At 37.0% G+C, this 17,298-nt stretch overlaps 1 protein-coding gene across 2 annotated transcripts in view; it reads left to right on the forward strand.

The window, feature by feature from the left end:
* Window positions 1–17,298, forward strand: part of ESR1 (estrogen receptor 1) — a 368,696-nt gene that overhangs the window by 137,913 nt on the left and 213,485 nt on the right. For both annotated transcript variants that reach the window (XM_021716020.1, XM_021716021.1), the window contains one exon: window positions 3,355–3,545. In XM_021716020.1, coding sequence (XP_021571695.1) covers window positions 3,355–3,545 — 191 coding nt within the window. The remainder of the gene's footprint in view (window positions 1–3,354; window positions 3,546–17,298) is intronic.

Consider the following 17,298-nt stretch of genomic DNA (forward strand, 5'->3'; position numbering starts at 1 on the left):
GCCAGTTCCAATTTCCATAAGGTTGTGTCCTGCATTTTCTAAGGTTCTTATGGTTTGAGGTTTTACATTTAGGCCTCTGATCCATTTAGGTTAATTTCTGTGTAGGGGGATAGACAGGGGTCTTGTCTGAATCTTCTGTATGTGGTCAACCAGTTTTCCCAGCACCATTTACTGAATAGGTTCTCCTTTCCCCAGTGGTAGGTGGTGGGGGCTTTGTTGAAGATGAGTTGGTTGAGAAATTGTGGTTTGCTTCTGGAATCTCAATTCTATTCCATTGGTCTATATGCCTGTTCCTGTACCAATACAAGCTGTTTTGATTATTGTAGCTGTATAGTAAAGTTTGAAGTCTGGTAGTGTGATACCTCTGCTTTGTTTTTTTTTGCTGAGGATTGTTCTGACTATTTTTGGTCATTTGTGTTTCCATATGAATTCTTGTATTGTTTTTTCTAGGTCTGAGAAGAATGTTGCTGGTAATTTGATGGGTATTGCATTAAATCTGTAGATTGCCTTAGGTAGAATGAACATCTTCATAATGTTGATTCTTCCAATCCATGAGCATGGAATATTTTTCCACTTGTTTGTGTCATCTTTGATTTCTTTGAGCAGTGTTTTGTAGTTTTCATTGTAAAGGTCTCTCACATCTCTGGTTAGGAAGATGCCAAGCTATTTCATTTCTTTTGTGGCTATTGTGAATAGGATTGTATTTTTTATTTGGGTTTCTGTTTGTTTATTATTGGTGTAAAGAAATGTGATTGTCTTTTGCACATTTATTTTATACCCTGAGACTTTGCCAAAGTCCTTTATCAGTGCAAGGAGGCTTTTTACAGATTCTCTTGGGTTTTCAAGGTACACAATCATGTCATCGGCAAAAAGGGATAACTTGATTTCCTCTTTTCCTATTTGGATACCCCTGGTCGCCTTCTATTTTCTGATTGCTCTAGCTAGGACTTCTGATACTATATTGAACAGGAGGGGAGAGAGTGGGCATCCTTGTCTTGTTCCAGTTTTCAGGGGAAATGGTGCCAATTTTTGTCTGTTTAGGAGTATGCTAGCTGTGGGTTTCTTATAGAAGACTTTTACTATTTTGAGGTATGTTCCATGTATGCCTAGGTGTTCAAGGGTTTTTATCAGGAAGGGGTGCTGGATTTTATCAAAAGCCTTTTCTGCATCTAATGATATAAACATGTGGTTTTTGTTCTGACGTCTGTTGATGTATTTAATTACATTTACTGTTTTGCGAATGTTGAACCAGGCTTACGTCCCAGGGATGAAACCTACTTGGTCATGATGGATGATTTTTGAGATGTGTTGTTGACTCCGGTTTGCTAGGATCTTGTTGAGAATTTTGGCATCTATGTTCATCAAAGATATTGGCCTGTAGTTCTCTTTCTTTGTTGGGTCTTTTCCTGGTTTGGGTATCAATGTGATGTTAGCTTCATAAAATGATTTGGGGAGGGTTCCATCTTTCTCAATCATCTGGAATACTTTCAGTAGGATTGGCATCAGCTTCTCCTTAAATGTCTTATATAATTCTGCTGGAAAGCCATCTGGTCCAGGGCTGTTTTTTTGTAGGTAGTTTTCTTATTACATAATCAATTTCCTTGATTGTTATTGGTCTATTTAGGGTCTCAATTTCTTCTTGTTTCAACCTAGGCAGGTTGTATGATATCAGAAAGTCTTCCATTTCCTGAAGGTTTTCCAGTTTGTTTCCATACAAGTGTACATAGTAGTCTCTAATGATCTTTTGTATTTCTTCGGGGTGAGATGTGACTTCATCTTTTGTGTTTCTGATTGTATTTATTTGGGCTTTTTCTTGGTGTCTAACTAAGGGACCATCGATCTTGGCCATCGCCATCTTACTGGAACTCTCCCATCTATACTTTCAACATCTGTCTACTTCTCTTTCTTACATACCTTTGAAAACTCTCTTCATTCACATAAATATATTACTGAGTGCCAATTATATACCATGTAACACTGTGCTAGGCACTTCTCCCACCTTTATTTGGTTGCACAGGCCTGGCAAATCTTGAGTCAATGTCATCTGCTTCCATATCTGGTCGGATGAGAGATGCAAACTTATCCTCATGTACGTCTTTCCTTACCTCCTTCCTTCCAGTCTTCAAGGTGTTTTCATTAAGGCAATGTATTTTACTTGTGTCTTTAATCCTAACTGTTCTAGTTTCCTTCTTGACGTTATTTTTTTATCCCATTCTTTGTGCCTTAAGCCATTCGTTCCCTATCTACTCGCCTATTTCCTTCAGCTTATAGGAGGCATTCTCATTCTCATGTCTCTTCCATTCTAAAAAAATCTTCTTCATCTACTTTCTTTATTATTATTATTTTTGGTTTTATACCCTTTAGTTATCACCTTATCTGTATCTTTTCCCATTCTCACCCAAATTCTCAAAGGAGTGATCATTTTCATTTCCTGACATTCCATCCATTCTTCCACCATCTGGATTTTGGCTAGTGCCTATATCCATCTACTGAAACTCCTTGCTAAGAGTTCTCTTCATGAGATCAAAATTCACTCTATCATCCTTGTTTCATTGGACTTCTCTGCCCCATTTAGCATTATTGATCATTCTCTCTTTAACGATTTCTCCTTTCTTAAAGCGCTTTACTTTTCCATTTTCTTGGTGTTCTTAGAACTTCTTTACTGTTCATTTTCAGTTTTGTTTCTGGAATATGTTTCTCCCATAAAATCTTTGAAGGTTGTTATAACCATCTATGTCCCACTACTCTTCTCTTTTGACGTGTTCTTAAAGAAGAGCATTGAGTATTGAAAAATAGTATCATCAAATTACAGAGTCAAGTTATAAAAACTGGCAGGCAAGGTTACATGGTAACAATGACATGAAAAGTTGAATCCATTTTTTTGGACACATGTTTTATGATGTTTATCTGTCCATCTGAGTTCCCAGTGCCCCAGCTGTTTTATGTTCTGTCCCTGTTTCCTAAAGACCCTCAGTATGGTCTAAAATTGGAATGATCATTGGTCCCTAATACTTCTGAATTAATGGTAAGTCCCCAAGAAAACGAGTAAGTCTATTAGAAACTAGCGAATATCATTTTGTTGTTTTTCTGGGTAATATCTTCTGGTGTAGACAGTCTGCTTTTTAAGCAAGTTTGCAATACACAATTTTCCCTCAAGGTTAATATAATAGGCAACACCTTTTGCTGCAACAGACAGCAAGAGGTAATGAAAGATTAGCTTACATTATGATTCATTATTTCAAAATGTCAGAATAAAGTGGATCTGCTACATCTCCCAAGCCTCTTACTCTTTAGAGGAGAGTGCATGTTTTGCTTTTCTAATGTTAATAGCTTTACTGTTTTTTTTTTTTCCAGGCCAAATTCAGATAATCGACGCCAGGGTGGCAGAGAGAGATTGTCCAGTAGCAGTGACAAGGGAAGCATGGCTATGGAATCTGCCAAGGAGACTCGCTACTGTGCGGTGTGCAATGACTATGCGTCAGGCTACCATTATGGGGTCTGGTCCTGTGAGGGCTGTAAGGCCTTCTTCAAGAGAAGTATTCAAGGTAATAGCGTGTTGAAAACAACCTCTTCTATTTTTGATCCTAAGAGCAGATCCTAAGAGTCAAAGCTACTGAAGAAGGAAGATTTAGGACTAGCCATTTGTACAAAACAGGAATAAGTTCACTAATATCATTGATGAAAACATGGCAGAGAGACAGAGTCTTAGGAGAAGGAATTGACAGATACCAGAGCAGTTGAGGCTGAGTTATTCTGCTTCCTTCATTTGGCAAGATTAAAAAAAAGTCTCTTGAGCAACTCTATGGAAGAATTTCAGTAACTGAGTCTCTGAGGAAAAAAGAAATGTTGTCTATGTACTGGTTAGGAGATGGCAGATGGATATCCATGTTTTGCAGGGAACTGTGCTTGTATGATATGGTACATGATTAATTGACCATGTGTAATTATCTCTCTACCATTGTCTTGTCCAGGTAAATATTCTGTTCTGATCTTTGCTCCAGATCAATTGTAACTTAGCTTGTTCTCTTCTTTTCCTCCATCCCTTTCTTGTCTCAATGAATGACATGACCTTTTGCTAAAATGAGCAAACCCAATGACTGGTGACTTGTAATGGGGGAGGTATCATCTGTACCAAACAGTTACTAACTTTCCATCTAGAACACCTTGTCATCCTGCCAGCCTCCATCTTTTTCTTATATACAGTTTGCCAAGTGCATCTTCTCTGATATACTGCCAGCTACATTATGCTTCTACTCCAGAGATGTCCCTATTATTGCATTATAATAGAATACCCTGGGGAAACATCAATCATTTTTTACTACCAAAATATCTATGCTAAAGAGACTTTATCTGACAGGAACAGAGATCTGACAGCAATTTCAGTTAATTGAATTCATTTTTTTGTCATAAGTGTGGAGCATTTTTCTCTTCTTCTTTATCTTTCAGCTTAAGTGAAGGTTAGTATATAAATACTAAGAATGTTTCTGATGGAGTTTTTGTGTAATTTCCTCTGCAAAAATCCAGACTTAAATAACTTGTTGAAAACCAGAGTCTGCTAAATTAATAAACACTGATTGGAGAAGGGATTCTCGTGAACTTTCTGTTACAACTCTTCACTGCCTTGATATGAGATGAAAGCTGGGGGGTGATACATACTATTTATTTTTCCTTTCGTTGCCAGTGGCATTTTTTAAAAAAAGCTGCTCATATAATCAAGTAGCATGTGAGGTCAGCATGGTCCATTTTAAGAGCATTTTCTTTGACACTTATTGCTTTCAACATCTTTTAGAACTCTGCTGTAAGACATCGACTTTTTTGTTGGTATTTTTATAAAATTAATGATATTCTTGGTAGCAATCTTTGTGTTCGCATATATATACACATAAATTCTAAATATAAGTTAAATAAATATTATTAATTTACTAAATAGAGATAGAGAAATATATATATACAAACAGATTATTTAATTTTACTAATTGACTTTATTTTCTCTCTTAATTCAGAAAAATGATATTTATATTTTGATTTAGGTTAGTATAAACCCTGAGAGGTCTTCTGACAACCCACTTACTGTGTGATTTACTGTTCATTTGATTTTATACAATACTATTATTTTCACCAAGCATTTAGTCTGGTAGTGAAACAGCATCTGAGAGAGGTATGAATAGTGAATAGGTTTGACTACTTACCTGGACAAATGGATCTGAGACTGAGTTCTTTCATCAGTAAGAATGATTTGAACCATTGGTCAGTAAACTATTTTCTGTAAATGGTCAGATGGTAGCTATTTTAGGCTATGCAAACCATATGGTCTCTGTTCAACTCTGTCATTGTAGCCCGAAAGGAGTTACAGATAATATGCAAATAAAGGGGAGTGGTTATGTGACGATAAAACTTTATTCATAAAAACAGGTAACTGACCAGAACAGGTGTGTGGACCATAATTTACTGACTCTTGATTTAATGTTTCTTTGATTTTATCTAATCTAAATACCACTATTTATGGAAAGGGAATAGATGGAAAGGGAATAGATTGTTTCTAAATCTAATATTTTGATTATTATTTTTTTTTCTTGAGAACTTACTCTACATCAGATTAGAGGTTCTGAGAGAAAAAAGAGTAAGATACAATCCATAATCCCACAACTTTTAGAATTTATTTGGGAAATTTATTTGGGGAAGTAAAAGTATTTGTCCTCATAATACAATTAGAAAGTAAATCAGCTTTTTATCAATAGACTACCTGTATGACAGAGGTAAAGAAAACAATAGATGAATATAAGAAAAGGAATTATTGTCAGTTATGAATATAAAAATATTGAGATTGAAAATAGGAATGACTTTTTTCTCCTAGAAACAATTATCACAAATTATTTTCCTCATACCTGTTCAGCATTTAGATCATATTATATAAATTTCATAAAATTTAGTATTGTCTCTAAGAATTAAGAACAGAAAGCACAGGAAACAAGAAAAGTACACTGATTTAAAAAAATCAATGAATGAAATATAAGCTTTAAAATAGATATTGTATTGATATGGGACTATCTCAAGTTCAGACTTTTAAATAATTTTCTTCTGTTTGATAGTTTGATAGTTAAAAAATATATATCTGTTCTCTCCATCTTGAATACACAGAGCAAATAGTAGGATTTCATTGAAATTGCACTATATAAAATTGCAATTTTGACATGGTTTCAGAAACTTTTTATGTATCATGGTGTGAAATCACTTATGTTAAGTTTCTTAAATGAGATAATTATTGAGTCCAAAGTTCTGGAAGAAGTTGAGAAACAAGTCAGAGTTATTAGCTTTTAGAGATAGGGAAGAACCCTAATATTATTAAGTTCATTCATTCATTCTGTTTTTTCACTGAAAACATCTACTAGGCAAAGCTCTGTGTAACTCCCTGGAGATGCAATGGTTGGAAAGACCCAGTCCTTACTCTCATAGAATTAATGAGGTAGAGGGAGAGATGGATAAATAAACCAGCAATTAAAGGACAGTGCCAAGATGGAGGTGAGTGTGGCATCTTAAAGGCGTTCAGACTTTACTCATTCCTGGTTGGGAGTGAGTCAGGCTTCCAGAGGTTTCTTGATTAAGCATGGAGGGCGAGTCAAGTGAGCAAGATAAAGAAGGAGAGATGTGTATTCCGCTGTATGAACGAACCTATGAGCAAAGACCTGGGGGAAAGACAGAGTGTGAGTTCTGTGCAAAAATTAACACAATTAATTTACCATTAGATTAAACAAAGACATTTCTGGGCCACATATTTGGATCTTAGACTGTGTAAAAACAAAGTAATTGATTTCCTTTTTACTTGAAAGACATTTCCAAGTTCCATTTGATTTGTTTGTATATGTAACAAGGAAATGCCAGGGCAAGCTTAAGGATTTCTAGGCCTGTTTTCTCATCATAATCTTGATTACTTGGAACTAAAAAGTTTCTGCTGAACGTCTGTGGCTCTTGATAAATCACACTGACCCTCAAACACATTTAAGGATGGTGAAGGGTCTGACACGTAGGTGGGAAGTTCTGAAGATGCTGCAGCTCTCCCTGTTTTCCTTGTTACTTAAAGAAGAGAGCCAGAAATGAGTGTGCATCAGATTATTCTCGTGTTCTAAGTGTTTTGGTTGAAGAGGTAAAGTGTTTGACTTGAAAGCATACACATTTTCATCCACTACTTAGTGTACAAACTTGATTACTTAAGAGATTGAGTAATGGCCTCCAGTGCAATGCATTCTTTTTAAAGAGAAAAGTGAAGGATGCTATTTAAGCCAGAGGGTGAAATTTGATATTTTATGAATTTATTAATTATTTCAGGTTTAGAAGTAGTGTTCCTTAGATTGTGTTTTAGAGGCTCTGGGATGAGTTATATAAGCAGATCTGTTATAGTTTCAGCAACCAGGTATTTGAGTATTATTCCAAGGGAAAAATACTCCACTGAGCTCACTGCTAATCTGACATTATTATTTCAGAAGGTCATGAGGCACAGAGGAGGCCCAAGACTATCTACATACCACTAGCTACGCTGCCACGTCATATTCTGCCTAAAAGATGTGTGCAAACATTGTTTAACATTAGATTGGCCAGATGTGGCCCAGAAAAGTGTTGGCTTGCACGTTATCTAAGACATAGTATGAAAGTGGAAGGAGGACATGGTATGAAGGTGGAATGTAGTTATGGTTCAATGCTGTGGGGGCCTTGGGTTCAAAAAGGACAACCGAGTGCCGTATTCACCAAGTCTTAGAAAGCTTCAGGGTGAGACAGGCCAGCACCCTGGATAGCTCCTTCAACAGCTGCTGAGGGTAAGCAGAGGCTTATTTTCTAGAGAATCTCAGGCCCATTTAGCTGGCGTCATCTGCTTTATAGAGTTCTGTTAAAAGAGAACTTAGTTCTTTGGGGTTGGACCTCACTCTCTTTCAGTCAAGATGGATTAGTTTTTACATTTATTGCCGCACTGGTGACCAGTCACCTTCTGGATTGCTGTAGATACATACTCAAGGTTAAATAGTGGGGTGGAATGGAGGCTGCTTTCTCATCACATACTTATTTTATCTGGGGTCTTTTCAGAGGCATGATCGAGATCCTAACAATATTCATACACACACAGAGATACTAAATCTTGCTTTCCATGTTTCCACACTTGCTCCTCTACAGTCCAGTTTCCATGCAACAAAAGATCTTTTAGCCATGTTAATCAGATTCCATGGTCTTGAGTTTACAATTCTCAGTGTACTTGGAGTCAACATTCCTTTACCTGGCTTAAAACATTGGACATATTCTTACTCCTGCCAAATTGTCCCCCATTCACTGGACTCCAGCCATACTGGCCTTCTTACTCTTCCCCCAATACACCAACATATTCCTTCCTTGGGACCTCACATGTGGTACCTTCTTTGCTTGGTACACCCAGATCTTCACTTGGCTGGTGTCTTGTCCTTCAGACTCTGCTCAAAGTCACTTCCTCAGAGACATCTTCTCCAAATATCCTACCAAAAGTAATCCTACAAACCCTTGGTCCTGGGTTTTTGTTTTGTTTGTTTTTTGTTTTTTGAGGTAAGGTCTCACTATGTCACCCAGACTAGAGTGTAGTGGTCGAGCTCACCGCAACCTCAACCTCCTGGGCTCAAGCAATCCTCCCACCTCAGCCTCCTGAGGAGCTGGGACTACAGGTGCATGCCATCATGTCTGGCTAATTAAAAAAAATTTTTTGGTAGAGATAAGGTCTTTCTATGTTGCTTAAACTGGTCTCAAACTCCTGGACATAAGTCTAAGACTCTCAAAGTGCTGAGATTACAGACATGAGTCACTGTGCCCAGCCCCTAGTTGTTTTTTTTTTTTTTAATACCCTCTTATGGAATCTGCTGGGGAAGGGGGCGTACCTCATCAACAAGAGTACCTGCATAATGAACATCTAAATTGAACTCCACATCTTTAAAATTAAAAATAAAAAAACCCCTTTACCCTGTCTTTTTTTAAAGTCCCCAAACCCTTATGAAGATTTCCTACTTATCCATTTGTTTGAATATTGTCTGTCTATACCAGGTACCTCCTCCTTTCCACTTTCACACCCAAACTTGGATGTAAACTGACTTCTGGCCTGCCTTGTTTGTTGCTATAGCTTCAGTACCTTTAGTAGTGTTGTGCACATTTCTGGAAAACAGTAGAATACAGCAAGGGGTGAAAATATTGACAGATTAAGAACAAACTGCTAGAGAATCTCAGAGAAGAAAGAAATTTCACTGGGTTAGGCTGGCAAAAGAAGTGTTAATGCAAGTGGGACATGAATAAAGGCACGCAAAGAAAGCGTTTTTCATGGGTAACAAGATGTTTGGAAGAGTATTCTAGAAATGTGCATCGAGAAACTGAGTAAATCAGCCTCGAGAGAACAGAGGGCTTGTCTTCTGCCTCTGTTTTCCCTCTTCAGCTGTCAAAAGTAAGCCTTCCTCAGGCTCTGCAGACTCTGCTGCCTTTCCTCCCTCATCCTTTTTCCCACCCAGTTTCCCAGGGAATCTTATATATGTCTATCTGGCATGGGTTGAATTGTTTTCCACAGAAAGATATATTGAAGTCCTAACCCCCAGTACGTCAGAATGTGACCTTATTTGGAAATAAGGTCATTGCAGATGTCATTAGTTGAGGTCATAGTGGAATAGGGTGGGCCCTTAATGCAATATGACTGATGTCCTTTTAAGGAGAGGGAGATCTGCATTTTGACACAGAGAAGAGACTGTCATATGATGACAGAGAGAGGGAGTGGAATGAGGCATCTGCAAAGCAGGGGACACCAAAGATGGCGGGCAACCACCAGAGGCTTGGAAGAGGCAAAGAACGAGTCTCCCTTACAGGTTTCAGAGGGAGCACCACCCTACTGACACCTTAATTTCAGATTTGTAGCTTCCAGCACTATGAGAAAACACGTTTAATGGCTTCAAGGCAATCACTTTTGGTACTTTGTTATGGCATGCCTAGGAAACTAGCACAATACTTAAGGCCTAAAGTGTCACAGTTGTGCAGGCATCACCCAAATCTGGCTTCTTTCTCACCTGTCTTGTGAGTGACACCCGTGCGTCTCCCTCTGCCACCAGTCCTTTCTCCCTGCTGTGTGTGTTGGTTCCCTCCTATTCCTTCGAGCATCCACACTTCAAACCTTGGGAGTTATTAATAGTTATCTCCATCATTTCCTACCAGAACTCTGTGTAGTTAGTTCTGTTGAACCTGTCTCTTAAATGTATATTTTTCCAATCCCTATTACTCAGTTAGTCCCATGACCTTTCAGCAGGATCATTGCAGTAATTCAGTGTTTCCATTTACCTTCTTCATCTAAACCATTTGCTCAATTTATTCTTCCTTCCTGTGAGCTGTTTTGCCCATTGACAGTTTATTAATGTTCTTAAAGCTGATCATTAATCATTTCAATGATTAATGATGTACAGAATTCTTCAGTGACCTCCATGGTCTATGGATTAATCCTTACACAACCATTCAAGGATTAACACAATCTTGTTCTAGCCTATCTCTCTGGTCATTTTAAAGTCACTGCTTCTACTTCAGGAGTATATACTCCAGACAAATTGGATTACCTGCTCTTCTGCAAATATGACCATTCCATTTTTTTTTTTGCTGGGAATTTCTTTCCAGATTTACCTTCTTAGTCTCATCAAAAGTGACTGTCATCCAACCTCTGGTGCTAATGCAGACGTTCTCTTTCTCCTGGGTCCTGGGTATTACTTTGTTCTATTGTATTGCGTAGGTGTTGTGTGAATGTGTGTATGTGTTCTCTCCCATATTGGCTGTGAGCTTCTCAAAGGTAAGGACCAAATATTCTTCGAGTCACTCAATGAATAACTAAAACGACGGAAGGAAGGTTTGGACCCTTTTGTGGGCTTTGGGCAACACAAAAACGTTACACTTTTTCAATATGGGAGAGATTTGATGAAAGAATCTTTAATGAAGATTAATCTACCAGAAGCACATAGGAGAGATGGGAGAAAGGAAAGAATGGAAGCATGAGACCACTTGGCCAATATTCATAGCTTAAATATACTAAAAATCTGAACTTTTTGGTATGTGTGAAATGGGAAAAAGGGGAATAGAATGAAAGATATAATGAAAGAGTATACATTGTTTGAAGATGACTAAATATGGGTTATCTAGGAAAGAAAGGAGCTAAAGAGTTTCAGACTGGGGGAGAATGAACTAAGAAATGAATGAACTTGGGACATCAAGAGGAAGGCCAGTTATAGGGGGAAAGGGAGATAGGGAAGTTCTATTCTAGACATGCTGAGTTTGTGGTGATGGATGGATATCCAGATGGAATTATCCAGCAGCCACAGAAACAGAATCAACTCTCTGCAGACAGTCTAGGGGTGGGATTTGAATTCATTTTTTCAGTTAATTAAAAGGAGAATGGTTCAAATGCTTCTTGATTGTTAGCCATTATTAATAATGGAGAAGAAACCCTCAAAACTTCCTCTTGATTCTCTTAATAATGTAAGCATTTCTGGGGTCTTACCAAACCTTGTAAGAAACATTCTTATTATTCAAAGTGTATATGTAAGGCCCTTCTAAACAGGAAAATCACAAATTAGTACTTTGGGGCCAAATGTTACTCTCCAGAAGCCTATACTTTAAAAGAGAACATGCTGATACTAACGTGGTCAGCTGCACAAATAGTAAACTGCAGAAACAAATATGAGTATTTTTATAATGTTCAAGCAAGAACCTTGCTGTTTTGTTTGGCAAATTATTCATATGGTGGGAGTTCACGGGCAGGCTCCTTTTCTGACCCAGAGCTTGCCTGCTCTTTCCATTATTTCCACTTCTGTTTTTTACTCTCCATCTTCTATTAGCATGCATATTATGCAACAGAGAAATAAAACTATTGAAGCTGAGGGCAGAGTATAACTATGTGGGAACTATCATGAATTTTCAACTGAAAGCATTTGCAAAGAAACTTTTCAAAAGAAAAGCATTACCCCCAAGTATTGGTAAATTTTCTAGATGTTTGGTTCCTGGTTCTCGTCAGAGAAAAAGATGGATACACCATGGAAGTCAAGACCGGAAAAACTCATTCCATGTAAGAATGCCATCTCCATTACTCATGTTAAGCACTTATTCCTGATTGATGCAATAGTATGATTGTTAGAGGTGTTTGTGCACACATGCGTGCGTGCATTTGAAGAAGGGCTCAAAGAGTAAAATCATGGTCTTTCTACCTGCGAATTGACAGCAGCTCTTCCTTTTTTCCCCTTTCCCTTTGGCCAAGTATTCTTTATCTTGGAGATAATTAGGACAAAAACGCCTCTGACAAATAAAATCAGTATAGAACCCTTATTTCTTGGTAGCTTTTGTGGACACAGCTGAAGCTTTCAGAGGTCTTTAAAAACCATGGCAACAAATGCCTTTGAAGGGTAAGAAAGGTTCCAAATGTTTTTAATCGCTGGTGGTTTTTATGCTACCACTTCAAGTATTCTTCCTTATTTTTTGTTCATCTGATTGAAATTAAATTTCCAATTTCCCTACTAAGTGGTTCAGTCCCGGTCATGGCATTGACTATTTCCATTAAAGTAGTAGAGTTTGTGCTCATATATAGTGGTTTAGTTAATCAACAATTCCATTAGAAAGCCCCATTTATGAGTGGCAATAATTTCCCACAAAAAAATTATAGATAGGTTTTAATGGGCACACTTTCAAAGGGCACCAACTAGCCCTCAAAATTATGTGCTGACAGTGTTCTCACAAAGCCTTACAATGGTGGTCTGTGGCCGAATTCTGCCAAATTTCTGTCTACTCCATAGAAAACTGCTGTCAATAGCTTTAAATCCTTTGAAAGAGAATAGCTTCTTTTTCCTCATACTCATTCAGAAAAAAAAAATTCTTAGATGTAGCCTGCTAATTTCTGACTTATCAATAATATAGTTACTAGCCGGGTGTGGTAGCACGCGCCTGTAGTTCCAGCTACTTGGAAGGCTGAGGCGAAAGAATTGCCGGAGCCCAGCAGGTCGAGGGTGTGGTGGCTGGGAGTGGCCACTGCACTCCAGTCTGGGCGACAGAGTGAGGCTCCAACTCAAAAAAACAAAATAATATAATTACTATTTCAACACTATACAAACAGGTTGTCCTATAATCTACTTGCCTGGCTTTTTGACTGAACAATAACAACATGCAAAAAAAAATCTTATTTCAAAAATCTACCATCCACTTTGTAAAACTTTTTCTGGCTACTGTGTTAATTCTCCACTTGTGTGCGTTAGAGAGCAGATTTGATTCTTTTTTAAATGAAAGATATGCCTAACTTGAGTAAAAAGACTATAGTAGGTAAGTACCCCTATTATTTTCCTTATATCTCCATCTTCTTTTAGCTGAAATAAAAGATTTTATTTTTTTCAGTTGGTAAGAAATAAAGGAACCAGAAGGGTAAAAAAAAAAAACCCACTCAATTATTAAATTGCAATTTCTTTCTGTAAAAGACACTTAATCTCTCTATTTTCTTTGAGAAAGAGTAGTAAATGGATTTTAAATTTTATCCAAATGAACATTATCTTTACCTGATTTGACAGTTTCAAAATCGAGTATTAGGAAGCACAGAGTGAATGAGTAGAGGATTTCTAAATCATCACCCATGGGTGAGTGGCTAGATTATGTTTATAAATATGAATTTTTTTGTGATTGAAATCTAAGTGGCAATACCACTTTAGGGTATTTTATTAAGTGATATAAACAATATTTCCCCTATACATCACAGAAGATAAATTATAGTTCTTAAGATAATACAAATTCCTCATTATTTTGTTCCTTTGACACTTCAGAGTTACTAATAAGGGATTTCATTTGAAGATGATTTTAAAGTGTATTTTGCTACTCCTGTTAGCCAGTGCTGTGATGGTATCTTATAATCACACGAGAGATGATTGTCTTCTTTATTTCATTGCGTTTTTTTCTGATTTCTGGCGTGCTGATTATTCTTTCTACTCTAGACAAGCCTGTAGACCCACCTCATTTTTGCCCTCTTTACTTCAATTCTTATTTCCTCCTGTTTCACTCTCCACAGGACACATGTAAACACCTACGGACCTCCCCATTCAAGTTTCTCATATACTCTTCCCCATAGAGGGCTCACTTCTGAGCTCAGGGACTTAATTTTTTTTTTAATATAACAGATATTTATTGAATGACTGTTTTAGTTTAGCATTTAGAAATGCTAAGATACATCACCCATGGACTGTTAGATCCAGTGAAGAGTTCAGCTTGAGCATAAATTAAAAGGTTGTGATAATGTACATTAAACCATGGAAGAGTTAAATCCAGCATTAAAGGAAATGCCTCAAAGCAGTATAAAGGAGTATTTTAGAAAAAAATGTTATGAATTTAAATGTGGAAGAAAACACACAGCTTTATTTTAAACTAGAAGACTTTATGGAGGAGACGGCATTTAAATTGATCTGTTCACAGAACCATAACGAGAGTTCTAGCTCATAATAAGTGTCTCATGATTTGTTGTTAATGATGGCATGTTCAATTCTGTGTGTTCAATACTATGTAGCATTATATAGTGTTTTAGAATAGCATGAGTAGTTAACTATTTGTAATATATATTTTAAAAACATATTCCATATGTATATCTGTTCCACTATCATTAGCAATTAGTCTATTATGTATTCAGAGTTGAATAATATTTAATTCATTTCTAAGATGTGAGAAATTTACTATTTTAACTTACTTTTGAAGTTTGACATGGGAACGATATTAAAAAAATCTAAAGAGTCTCCTCTTCAACAATAGATAATGTAGCTATTATGGAGGTATGTATATTTGATTTTTTTAATCATGATGTGGAGAAAAACAACTGACCCCAAGCTTTAATTTATTTAGGTAGGCTCAGCTTAGACTTCATAATTTTTATGTTTACAACTTTCTTGATTTTTTTTCCTCAGGTTTTAATTCTATGAGATATTTATGAAAGAATGTTTTTAAAAATGGCTACAGACTTTTGTTCTAAGACTTGACACGAACTTTTCCACAACATGAACAATTAGTAGATGGTAAACTTAGACATACTGTTTAACTTTTAAAATTGTGACGGTAAAACTGATCTCAGAGAAGAAGGAAAATTATTTGGCTTTTATCAATTATATATAGCATGTTTGAAAGATTTCAATTCCTCTCGCCTCCATTCCCCCTAAAAATACTTTTTCTTAAGGCTGGTACTATTGGTGTAAACACATGAGATAATAGCAGTATATGAAGCTAGGTCCCAGAAATGGGCTTTTCTTACTCTGCCACCTGTGCTGGCTAGATTCTTCCTGAATTTTTGTAAAACCAGAGGAGGAGCTGGAAGAGCAAAGTATATGCTAGCACAACTTTGTGGATGCACTACCTTTCTCCTTTTTTTCTTATTTTGTTTCCATATCTCCTTACTGAACCCAGTAAGGGCATCGAGCCAAACTCCCTGCTTTTGAGGTCCATTTTACCTACAAGTGATAGCACCGTTAAGGGCCCTGTGTAACATTTGTTGCTTATAAAATGCTTTTTAGGTGGTCACTTTTTCTGAATACAAGGCAAGAGAGTTTGATTCCTAGGTTTCTTGTAAACCCTTCCTTTTATATGTATGTGTGTGTATGTGTATTCACATATATGTGGACACAACATAAGTGCATACATAAATACAGTGCAGCCTCCATATCTGTGAGTTTCACATCCGTGGGCTCAACCGACTGCTGATCAAAAATATTCAGAAAACAATGAGTGATTGCACCTGTACTAAATATGTACTTTTTTTCTTGTCTTTATTCCCTAAGCAGTACATTATAACAACTATTTACATAGCATTTATATTGTATAAGGTATTATAAGTCATCTAGAGATAACTTAAAAAATATGGGAGTGGGTGTGGTTGCTCAAGCCTGTAATCCAGCAATTTGGGAGGTTGAGACAAGAGGATTGCCTGGTTCCAGGGGTTTGAGACCAGCCTGGGCAACTTGGCGAGACTTTGTCTCTACAATACATAAAAAAAATTAGCCAGAGGTGGTGATGCCCATCTGTAGTTCCAGCTACTTGGAAGGCTAAGGCAGAAGGATCACCTGAGCTCAGCAGGTTGAGACTGTGGTGGGCGTGAGTGTGCCACTGTACTCCAACCTGAGTGATAGAGTGAGACTCCAAGTCAAAAAAAAAAAAAAAAAAAAGGAAGGTTATACACAAGTTATATGCAAATATTATGCCATTTTATATATAAGAGGCTTGGCATTCATATATTTTGGTATCCGTGGGAATTCCTGGAACCAATCCCTCACAGATACTGAGGGATGAATGTATATTCTTTCATACACATACAAATATATAGATAGAGAGGAAGTATGTGTAGTCTGCAAATATGTACTACAAAATGTTAACAATGACTATCTCGGAATGATAGGATTATAGACAAGTTTTGTTCTTTCTGCATATCTGTATTTTTATTTTTCTACGATAAGCATTTTTTACTTGTGTAATAAAATCATCATGTAAAAAATCCATGTTGCAGTGGATGAACTAACTTCACACTAGCATTTTCTTTACTCTTCCTTTGGTAGAGAAAGATTTTACTTTTTTGTCAAATCTGCACACTTCATTTTCAAAACATCTTCAATCTCTGTTTATAAAGGGGTAAAGTTTGCACCAAAGTGTAGCTTTAATTTTATTACTCATGAGCCCAAATGAAATTGCATCAGGTGGACATTAGAAAGCCAAGGTCAAGAAAATATTATTTTTTCTGGAATGTTGAGAAATCACAACCTTGTGTGAGTAACACAGTATCACCAGCAATCTAGGTCTTTAGAGCTGCTGGCCTGATCAGGAAGGGTGAAGGGTGAAATATTTCAGTCAAGCAGCCAAACAGTGATTTGTTTACCCTAACTATATATCCCAGGAGGTAGAGCCAGCCTTCTAGGAGGGACTTGGGTTGTTATTATTCACTGATTGCAGTTTGATATATGCTTGCCCTGGGGCCTACAGCATGGAAAGCATGTAACACACATGGACTAGATGCATTGGTTCATGAGTCTGGAAATAGTGCCTGATCCTCACCTTGATTGTCTGCCCTTTGCCCTAACTCTATGTACCAGTGGCGCCAAAAGTAACTCACGACATGCACTCCAGCAATTCATTCAACTCTGGCTTCTTCATTTAGAAATTACGTATTTTTTTATTCTGAAAGTGGTTGGACAAAAAGTAGAAAAGTCATCTTGAAGCAGCTGGAAAAATGGAAAGGAAAAGAGTTGTATTTAATTGTAATGGACGATTTATGTTATAGTGGTT

This window comes from Carlito syrichta, unplaced genomic scaffold (genome assembly GCF_000164805.1).
Source record: "Carlito syrichta isolate Samal-C Ts95f unplaced genomic scaffold, Tarsius_syrichta-2.0.1 Scaffold308114, whole genome shotgun sequence".
NCBI lineage: Eukaryota > Metazoa > Chordata > Mammalia > Primates > Tarsiidae > Carlito > Carlito syrichta.